The sequence below is a fragment of the Phoxinus phoxinus genome (genome assembly GCF_949152265.1).
Source record: "Phoxinus phoxinus genome assembly, chromosome: 3".
Taxonomy (NCBI): domain Eukaryota; kingdom Metazoa; phylum Chordata; class Actinopteri; order Cypriniformes; family Leuciscidae; genus Phoxinus; species Phoxinus phoxinus.
The window spans coordinates 12,079,312-12,089,005 of NC_136878.1; the positions used below are offsets into that span (position 1 = coordinate 12,079,312).

Consider the following 9,694-nt stretch of genomic DNA (forward strand, 5'->3'; position numbering starts at 1 on the left):
AGTAATAATAATAAAAAAGGTTCTGAAAAAGAGCAAAGATTATGAAGCGGAAAAAAATGAATATTTGGAAAAACAAGCACTAATAATTGTACTGAATTAAAGTAAATTGGGTCTGTTTTTGACCAATCAAAGGCTTTTCAGTCTGCAGTGGTAAAAATAAAACTGTGACAGAATGCAGTGATAAAAGGTTAAGAGGTTTTTGGAGCCTAATATATTATTTTGTAACCTCTTATGCTTTCTTGTTTGGTGAATATTGGATTGTCCTTGTCCTATGCATCCATGTGTTCAAGAGGAGAGAAAGAGAAGGTCAGAAAAAGGGAGGAGATGGAGAGAGAGGAGGGGAATGTCCTTGAGCAATTATCCTGATTTTTTAGGAAAACCCACATGGCCAGAAGCTCCCATAAGCCTTTGAGGACAACACAGAGGCAGCTATTTTCCTTTACTGTTGTCTTTATTTATTTTGCCTATCTTGAAGTGCCTAACTTGAGGTGTCGCAGTAAAAGTGCATCAGAGAACGGAAGTAAGACGAGCAGTGAGTATTTTTATATTTCCTTCGTTGAGGGGATAGGTTTCACTTGCACATTATTCATAATTCATTTGTTGGCACGCTATACAACATCAGTGTCACTCAAAAATGCATTTTCATTATGAGCTTAATATTTTCCTAATTACGTAACATCAAAAAGTGAGAATGTCTATGTCTATGTCTTAAATACAAAATATCAAATCTGCAAGAAAATGATGCTAGACCTTTTATTAAAACCAGCTTTTTGCTAATTCTAACCCAGTGGTGTTTTAACTAACTTAATTCATCACATTAACTATATATATGCTATACTGTACATTTAAAATCCTGTGGTTAGATGATGATTTTTTTTTGTGATATTCATTTTAAATGTGGCTTGAGTGTTTACTTTTGTACCTCTTTGTTACATTTTCTATTGACCTTCATTTACCCTTTACATAAAATAATGTTTCTTATGTTGTCTAATGCTGTGCTATAGGCCAAACTATTTAAACACTATGATTTTCAGGATAGTTAGTTGAACGCTTAAAAATCAATACAGTATTTTTTCATCTAAAATGCTAGATATTTTTTTTAATCATTCTTATATTGATTTTTTATTTTATTTTTTGCTGTGGTGCAGACGATGCTACATATTCTGTTAAAAGATACTTCTTTTTTCTTTCGGTAACATTGTTGTAGCACATTGCTGAGAGTATTACCTCATGTCGCAGATTACTAATACAAAAAGTGAGTGTAATACCTTTTTATTTGCAGAACAAAGAATGTGGTCAGAGAGTTAGTCGGTGTGGTCGGCACTGAGGGGGAAATTATTTTTAAAGAAGTAAAAACTGAGTAGATGACTATAGGATGGTACTCAATATGTGTTTTTTCCACTGCCATTTCTGGTGGTGTTCATTTGTGAATGTCCCTATTTCCCAATTCTGCTGCTAAGAGCAAGTTAAAAGTGTAATGGACATTATATGTGTTCTTGTGCAGAGCCGAAATAGTCTCACTGGTCTCTGTCTCATTGCAGCTGGGCTGTAAATACAGGCCTGTGAGCTGCGGCTCTTCCACGCCTTGCTGCACCCTCACAAATATATATCTGGCCTTGCTTTTGCTTTTCTGTGGTGAGGGGGTGGCATCAGCCAGGCAGGGAAATTACAAACTAGGCCTGGACTCCCTCTGCCTCCACCCCAAATAAGTAATGACTGGGTGTAACAGGAATAGCTCCTCTCCTGCGAGGCAACAGAAACACGAAAATGTGCACTGTGTAGTGATTCTACAGAAATATGTTTGATACATGCAGCTTCCTTCCTGTGACTCAAAGAAAACCCATACAGATAATACCGATATAGCTCTCTGTGTGTAGCTAGACTGCTGACCATCTAGATGTTTCTTTACATATACTGAAGGTGGAAAAATGTTCATTACATTTTGCAGCAATGTCTGACTAAGGAGAACAATTTTTGGCTCCTTAATGAACCTTTCAGAGAACATTTTTTAAAATAACTTTTTTTTCCCTTCTTTTTTGTGTGAAAAACATTTTTAAAAAATCTAAAGAAACTTTTCCACTATAAAGAACCTTTTGTGGAATGCAAGTTCTTTGGATGTTAAAGGTTCTTTATGGGACCATATGCCAATGAAGAACCGTTATTTTTAATATTGTGCAGAGTGCAGATTGTAGGCTACATAAAAATATGACAAAAATACACCATTGTACTGTGATGTAATAACATTTTACTAAAATGTTTTTACAAAGTATAACTTAAAATCAAAAATCAAAGATGACCTGATGTAACCACCTTGATGAAACATAAAAATGCTCAGATCCTTTTTCTATGGGGAATGACTAGTAAAGGCCACATTTGTGTCCATTTTCTTACAGGTCTTTAGAGGAAGCATGTCACTCTCTTTGCGCTTTGTCTGTCTGCTCCTGACTGCTCTCTGGGGCAACGTTTGCTTCGCCAAGCCTGCCCCGTTCAACGTTTCCATGGAGGGCAGCGGGGACGAACCCGAACTCATCTTCCCCATTGCTCGTACCACCAACGTACCCCCATCTCCGTCGCCATCTCCCAACATAACGGCCACTTTCATTCACATCAAAGACTTCATCTTCAACCAGGTGGTGGACTTCCTGAAGGAGAACTTGCTTCTCATCATTGTCGTGACCTCTCTGTTGGTAGTTATCATTTTCATCGTCTGCTGTGCTTCAGCGATGAGCCACAAACGCAAGCTCGAGGCCTACTATCCTCCGAAGACCTACTTACCCAGGAAATACATGAGCCAACCTAGTAAAGCAATGGAGAAACCTCATAATCAGATCCAGGATGGCAAGACGACCGCTGCGAAGAACCTACGAGAACCTACTAAAGCATTGGTGGGGGAGAAGGAAGGAAAAGACCCCCGGCCCAAGCCGAAAGAGGTCCAAAAGGTGGAGGATGTTGAAGAGGTGGAGATGCAGAAAGATGAGCCCAAGAAGAAAGAAGAGCCTCAGCCAACCACTTCAAACACCACTCCCAGTCAGCCAATGGTCTGTACGTGCCATCTCAGAAAGGCCAATCACACCCCAGCGTGAAAGCTTTTTCTTTAATGGGCAGGAATGACCTTGATTTCAAACTTTTTTTTACTGTTATGAATCTTTTGGTAGATATGATGCCCTCATTCTCTTTGGTTTGTATGTTCTCTGTATGTACCATCAGAGCAAGAGTGGAGAAAAAAATGTTTATTCAACTTATTTTGTTTCTTTAAGAAATCATTTTGTTTCTTTATTTTGCTTAAAATTATTTTAAAAAACAAGTAATTAACAGTTTTACTATTCATACGAAAAACAAACTTGAAATTATTTTGTAAATCACTAGTTTTGAGAGAAATTTCATTTTGATTTATATTTTACAAATGAAATATCTATATGCATGGTAACCCATAATTTATGCTGTATTTTCTGAAGATGTTGTCAGGTTTTGTACATGACTGTTATTTTATCTAAACTTTCCTCAGTTCCTCAATATTGAATTTAATTACTTATATTTTTGTCAGGTATATGTTTAAAGGATTTTTTTTCATAAGGAAAAATAAACTCTCCAAACACTTACTCTCCTGCTCTGCTCCAAATAAATAAATAGTTTCTGATACAGATACAATATTGTTCAAATGCTTGGGGTCAGTAAGATGTTTTTAAATGTTTTTGAAAAATCCATTATGCTCAACAAAACTGCATTTATTTGAGCACAAATACAGTAAAAAATTATAATATTGTGAAATATTATTACAATTTAAAACAACTGTTTTCTATTTTAATATATTTGGTTGTTTGTTTTTTCTGTAATGGCAAAGCTACATTTTCAGCATCATTACTCCAGTCTTCAGTGTCACATGATCCTTCAGAAATCATTCTAATAAGATGATTTGGTGCTCAATAAACATTTATTTTTATCAATGTTGAAAACAGTTGTGCTGCTTAGTTTTGTGGAAACAGCGATACATTTATTTTTAACATTATAAATGTCTTTACTGTGACTTTTGAACTTTTGATCAAGTTAATGTGTATATATATATATATATATATATATATATATATATATATATATATATATATATATATATATATATATATAATTGTATTAATTTTATGCTAATAGATTATTAGATATATCAAACAAACAGCCTTCTTCTATCCTGTCTGTTTGTCTTGAATGGTGTGGTTTGTCAAAAGAATTGTGTTGGCTTGCTGAAGCATATGAAACTCGAGAACCGCAGCAACAGAGCCCAGCAGAGCATAACGGCGGCAGCAACAGAGCTTTTGTCACATCCATACAACATCCAATCAATATTTCAGAAGCTTATTCCAATAGGCTTGTCAGACATATCTGGAAATATCTGGCATTAATGGAAATATACTGGTTGTGACAGAAGCAGACAATAATTTTTACATCATGCTGTACTAAACTTTTTGAGGATTACTTCATATCCTGGTTTCACAGACAGGGCTTTGATTAAGCCAAAATTAACCCTTTGTTCAATTAGGACATTTAAGCGCCTTTCATAAAACATGCCTTCGAAAAAAAACATTACTGGTGTGCATTTTTAGACAAAACGATGGCACTGGCATATTTTAAGATATGTCAGTGCAAGTTACTTTCAGTTAAAACAGCTTAAACATGCATTTTAGTCCGAGACTAGGCTTCAGGTTTATCTGTGAAACCGGATGCATAAATCCCAAGATTTACCCAATGTAGATTATCCAAGTTGAATCACAGTTGAATTCCTCCATGCAAGCTATTTTTCAGTAAAAACAATGCTCACCTCTTAAAATATATGCAGATTTTGTTACAGTGATGCTATCAGCCTATCATTGATTAATAGCCAGCTAAATGCAAATTAGCCACATACCTGAAATTAAAACCCCACTGCCATGGTGCAAGGCCAAGTGTTAGTAGCGTCTCCAAAGAGTAAACATCAAAGATATGAGTGAAGCCTTAATGAGCCAGAAACTTGAGCCACGAAAAAGAGCTGTAGCTCGAGGTCAATTTCTCCCCTTTTTTGTCCACGAGGTGCTAAATAATTCTGGAAATACACACTTCTCTCACTTTATTAGAAGAGAGTGATATGTGCTCTCATCACTCCTGAATGATTCAATTTGGACTTAAATTGTGATTTTGGCCAGCCATGGTTAACATCATGTGGTTAAACTAGTTTTGTTCTTTAGACGATCAAATAACATATTATGTGCACAGAATGGTTATTAGACGTGTTTCCTAACAGAAACCTACTCTACTAACACAGTGCAGCTGTGTCATGGGAAAAGCAACTGGAGTGCCCAGTTAATTTACATTGTGAAGAAGATACAAAACCGGTAACTCAAAACCTTAAGGCTGCCATTAAAGTTTGATGGGGCGCTACCCTGAATTTTCAGGGTGAGCACGGACCGTTCTCTGGAAGGGACAAGAGGAAAGAGGAAAGAGGTTAAGGACATGAAGCAAATAAAGTGAAAGCGAGGCGTCAGCTGAAAAAGGGCAATAATGGTGAGTACCACATCCCTATGTCTAAGTAACACATTCGATAATGCGTTTGGAATCAAGCTCAAGACGCACATGAAAGGAAATACAACCTGGAGGAGCCGCAGAGTCCATCATGGTAATTAAGTTTGTTCAACAGATTCATTTGCGGTAAAAGAAAAGCAGTTACTAACTTCTCCTTTCTCTTTCCCTTCTCCATCCCTCTTAATCTTCTACCCTCAAGTGAGCCATGCGTCCTAGTCTTCTCTACTGTCTCTTGTTGTATCTCTGTTCATCTCTGTTTGCCGGCCTGGTTGTGTCACCCTGTCCCAACGGCTGCTGCTGTCCCCATTCTGGTGCTCTGGTTCTGTGTGAGTCTCTTGGTCTACGTACTCTGCCTCGCTCTGTCCCCCTAAGCACCGCCGTCCTCTCTGTAGCCCGGAATCGGCTCTGCAATGTGGATAATGTGTTCCAGCCGTACTTGGGCCTACAGGAACTGAGCCTCAGCCACAACCAACTGGTCCGTTTCCCCCGGGGGCTGCCGTCAAGTCTTGAGACCCTTCAGCTTCAAGAGAATCAGATCACCTACATCACTGCTGGATCTCTAAGGCAGCTTGGGAACCTCACACGCCTGGACCTAGAGGATAACCGGATACGAGCGATTCAGCCAGGGGCGCTGCTAGGTCTGACCAAACTGAGGACGTTGACTCTGAAGGGGAACAGATTGTCTCGTCTGCCACCTAACTTACCTTCTTCGCTGACACACCTCGACGTGTCGGCGAACTGCATATCTGCCCTAGATCTGTCCTCGTTGGGTGCATTGGTGAACTTACAAGTGTTAAAGATTAACAGTAACTGTTTACGCTCTATACCAGAGCAGGCTTTTGATGGATTGTCCCGTCTCCGGTCAGTGGAACTAGCCAATAACCTGTGGGTTTGTGAGTGTGACATCATGTATCTTTATAGGTGGCTTCTGACAGACAGGTTACGGATGGCATCAGATCTAGTATGTACAGCTCCTTTGCATCTTGCACATAAGTTGTTATTAACTCTGTCGGTCATGGCCATCTGTCCAAAACTTTTTAAGCCAGTTGAGAGAATGTCATCTGTGAATACAACCACACAATCTGGAAAAGTGGTTGAAAGTAATATAGATCAGACCTCAAGTGTACAGATGTTGGTTAGATCTGATATTGCATGCAATACAAGTTCATTTAGATGTCAAAAATCTTTACAACTACCTGAGAGCACAATATCAAGGTCCTTTTTTGGGTCAGACCAGCCCACTATAGAGAGACTGAGCTACGAAGACTGCCTCTTGCTAAATTTGACATATTTTATACCTCAGCACACCCAAATACCCAACAGTCCAGCCACAGAAAAGGAACCTGGTTGTGTGGAGAATTCGACAGGTCAGCAATCAGGAGCATCAGCAACTATTGGTTCAATGACCACAACTAGAGACATCGAATTCACTCCTCGGACAATACTACAGTCCAGTGACCCAGCGCTTATTGCGGTCCTGGCTGTTCTTTGTGTGCTTACAGGACTGCTGATGCTCACAGTGCTTTTGGTACTGAAGAACATCCTACTCCGAAACGTGAGAGTTGCACCGTTTCCACAGGTTCAAGAAGACATTCGCACAAATTCATAACCTGTATTACTGACAACTTTTTTTGTGCAGAAAAATATGTAGAGAATAATACACAACAATGGATGATGCAACATTAACATCTAGAGCTTTATTAAGTTTTTACAAGATATAATACAGCATCAAAGCCCAGATATCTTTTAGTTTTTGGTGTCACGTTTTTTTTTAGCTTACACATCACTGCCAAAACTATAACAACCCTCCTGCAAATTCTAAGTACATTTTTTCAAAACCCATAGTACGAGATCTTCCGGAAATAAAGTTTATTGCGAATGTGCGTGATTCAGAGATACAGAAAACAAACTTTAATCCAAAGATCTGTCAATGCAAACCACTTCAAACCAGAAATGCTAAGGCAGTGCACATATAGTAGCAATGATAGACACTGGCTATTATGTTCATTGCAACCTCAGCCAGGAAATAAACGACACCATTTTTCGGAGTCACGACAAGAGTGGGCAACAGTGACTCATTGGTGAATTAGGACATTAATTTCGAGCCTCTGCCAACGTCTCCTTGTTGTCCTTCTGTTTGAGCCTGTAGTCTGCTAATGCAGCCTTAATAGCATCTTCTGCAAGCACTGCCAGAAAAAAATAACAATAATGAAATTATAAACACAGCATTTGAGTCCATGTCTTTATTTTGATAACATCAATATGTTTGCAATCTGAAACAACCATTTAAATACACTTACTGGAGCAATGCAGTTTGACTGGTGGTAGACAAAGTTCTTTTGCAATCTCTGTGTTCTTGATTTTCAGGGCTTCATCAACCTGTACAAGGAAAAGTGGTCATTACAACTGTAGGACCATTTGAGAAAACAAATATGGAGCATAATGAGATAATCTGATCACACTGTGAATGTGTGTTATGGTCTGCGTCACAATGACTCACCGATTTCCCCTTCATCCACTCTGTGGCCAATGAGCTGGAAGCAATGGCTGAGCCACAGCCAAATGTTTTGAATCTGGCATCTGTTATCTTTCCATTCTCGTCCACCTGAACCTGTAAAACAAAAGAGTCAATTATGTAAATGATATATGTTTATATAATTCAATATTTTAATTATTAAATATAACTAAAAATTTAACAGAAAAAAGGTCTTACCTGTAGTTTCATTACATCCCCACATGCAGGAGCACCTACCAAACCAGTGCCCACGTTCTTGGCATTCTTGTCCAGGGAACCAACATTTCTAGGGTTTTCATAGTGGTCCACCACCTTCAGAAAAATACATGACCACATTCTGGTCATATTTAACAATCAAAGACAATTCTTCTGAGGACTGGTGAGAATGACAATTTACGCCAAATAAAAAAGTCCCCTTGGCAGAAAATGACCTTCACAACATAACATTGCAGATCATTCATATTTATCGGTAATTATTTTGTGTACTTAAGCTAATAATATACAGGCTTATTAACCTGTGGCACAGTAAAGATACTGAAAAAGAAATCACCGATGAGTTTGTAGGAGTTACACAAGCGGATTTTTAAACTAACTGTAAATAGCCTAAATATGGATGTATGTCATTTTAACTCATTCAAAAATACATAAACAAGCTGATGACATGACTCTTATACTTAAGAATACTGCTGAATAACGTTACCTTTAACGTACAATGTTCTGCTGGTTTGTTTACATGCGCAGTTATCTGACATTAGCCTAGCTAGCAACCACGCTGAAACAAAGTTGTTCTCCTAAAACATTAGAAGCTACAACTGAATAAATCCTATTCAAATTATCAATGGATGGTCAGCCGTAAGACAAGAAGTGATACTTACCTTTTTATGATAAGAGTAGGCGGATGTGAGCTCTGGTAATGACAATGATCTAGTGAAAAGTGCAGAGACTGCAGAGCGCTTGGCTACCGCTGCTAACGCCATGATGATGATGTCTGACTACTGATGCTGCACACACTGGGCTCAACTGGCAGGGGGCGTGCTTTACCGAACAACACATTATACAACCGTGGGATATTTTACATAAGTTATTTTTCAAACTGTATATATGAAACATTTCGCCTTTATATAATATTGTATATATAATTTATGCCTTATAATTAACTTCACTGTTGTTTTGCACAGCACTCAACAACCAGAGGCAGCAAGTTCACTGCATTGCTCATATTGTAGTCATCTTTTATTATAAGTAATATACAACCCACCTTTATATTGTATGTAGTTATTTCTAAATTCTAGATTTCATGTTACTACTGTTTTGCTCAAAAACAGATCCCAGCTCTGGATGTAATTTGGGCATAATGGGTGGAGAGAGCTAGAAGGTCCAACCACACCCGCATAACACTGTCACTCCTCATTAGATCCAGAGAGGAGGAGCTGGACTAGGTCAAGCTCAACCCATGATGTCTAGAGAGGTGGAGCTGGATGTCATTTGGCTTTGAAAACATGCGCTCCAAGTCTCCGTTGACTCCGTTGACTCCGGCTCTGGTTGGAGCTATCACGAAACTCAACCAGCGGGGGGAGCGATTTCCCCCTGCACTTAATTATATAATTTATAAATATAATATTTAGCATGTTT

The 9,694-nt window shown here is 38.4% G+C and overlaps 2 protein-coding genes across 3 annotated transcripts; one reads left to right on the top strand and one right to left on the bottom strand.

The window, feature by feature from the left end:
• The first annotated feature begins 292 nt into the window (after positions 1-292).
• On the top strand, positions 293-3,949 carry tmem119a (transmembrane protein 119a). Of its 2 annotated transcripts, none has more exons than XM_079607760.1 (2): positions 293-532; positions 2,394-3,949. In XM_079607760.1, exon 2 carries the CDS (start codon positions 2,409-2,411, stop codon positions 3,081-3,083), a length of 675 nt encoding a protein of 224 aa, XP_079463886.1. In that variant the 5' UTR covers positions 293-532; positions 2,394-2,408; the 3' UTR covers positions 3,084-3,949. The 2 variants fall into 2 exon arrangements, with proteins under 2 accessions (XP_079463886.1, XP_079463887.1); XM_079607761.1 differs by lacking the exon at positions 293-532 and adding an exon at positions 613-685 and having other exon boundaries at positions 2,394-3,943.
• A 3,275-nt stretch (positions 3,950-7,224) lies between these two features.
• On the bottom strand, positions 7,225-9,415 carry iscua (iron-sulfur cluster assembly enzyme a). Its single transcript, XM_079607764.1, has 5 exons — positions 8,938-9,415; positions 8,261-8,374; positions 8,048-8,158; positions 7,848-7,926; positions 7,225-7,733 (listed from the first exon to the last, which is right to left on the bottom strand). Exons 1-5 carry the CDS (start codon positions 9,037-9,039, stop codon positions 7,642-7,644), a joined length of 498 nt encoding a protein of 165 aa, XP_079463890.1. The 5' UTR covers positions 9,040-9,415; the 3' UTR covers positions 7,225-7,641.
• Between the last annotated feature and the right edge of the window lie 279 nt (positions 9,416-9,694).

What these genes read in the sequence shown, in the direction of transcription:
- tmem119a (XM_079607760.1), top strand. Translation starts at nt 2,409, where the DNA reads ATGTCACTCTCTTTGCGCTTTGTCTGTCTGCTCCTGACTGCTCTCTGG.
- iscua (XM_079607764.1), bottom strand. Translation starts at nt 9,039, where the DNA reads ATGGCGTTAGCAGCGGTAGCCAAGCGCTCTGCAGTCTCTGCACTTTTC. An exon ending in GGGATGTAATGAAACTACAG is followed by an intron (nt 8,159 to 8,260) that starts GTAAGACCTTTT and finishes TTTGTTTTACAG; the next exon opens with GTTCAGGTGGACGAGAATGG. An exon ending in AGTGGATGAAGGGGAAATCG is followed by an intron (nt 7,927 to 8,047) that starts GTGAGTCATTGT and finishes TTCCTTGTACAG; the next exon opens with GTTGATGAAGCCCTGAAAAT.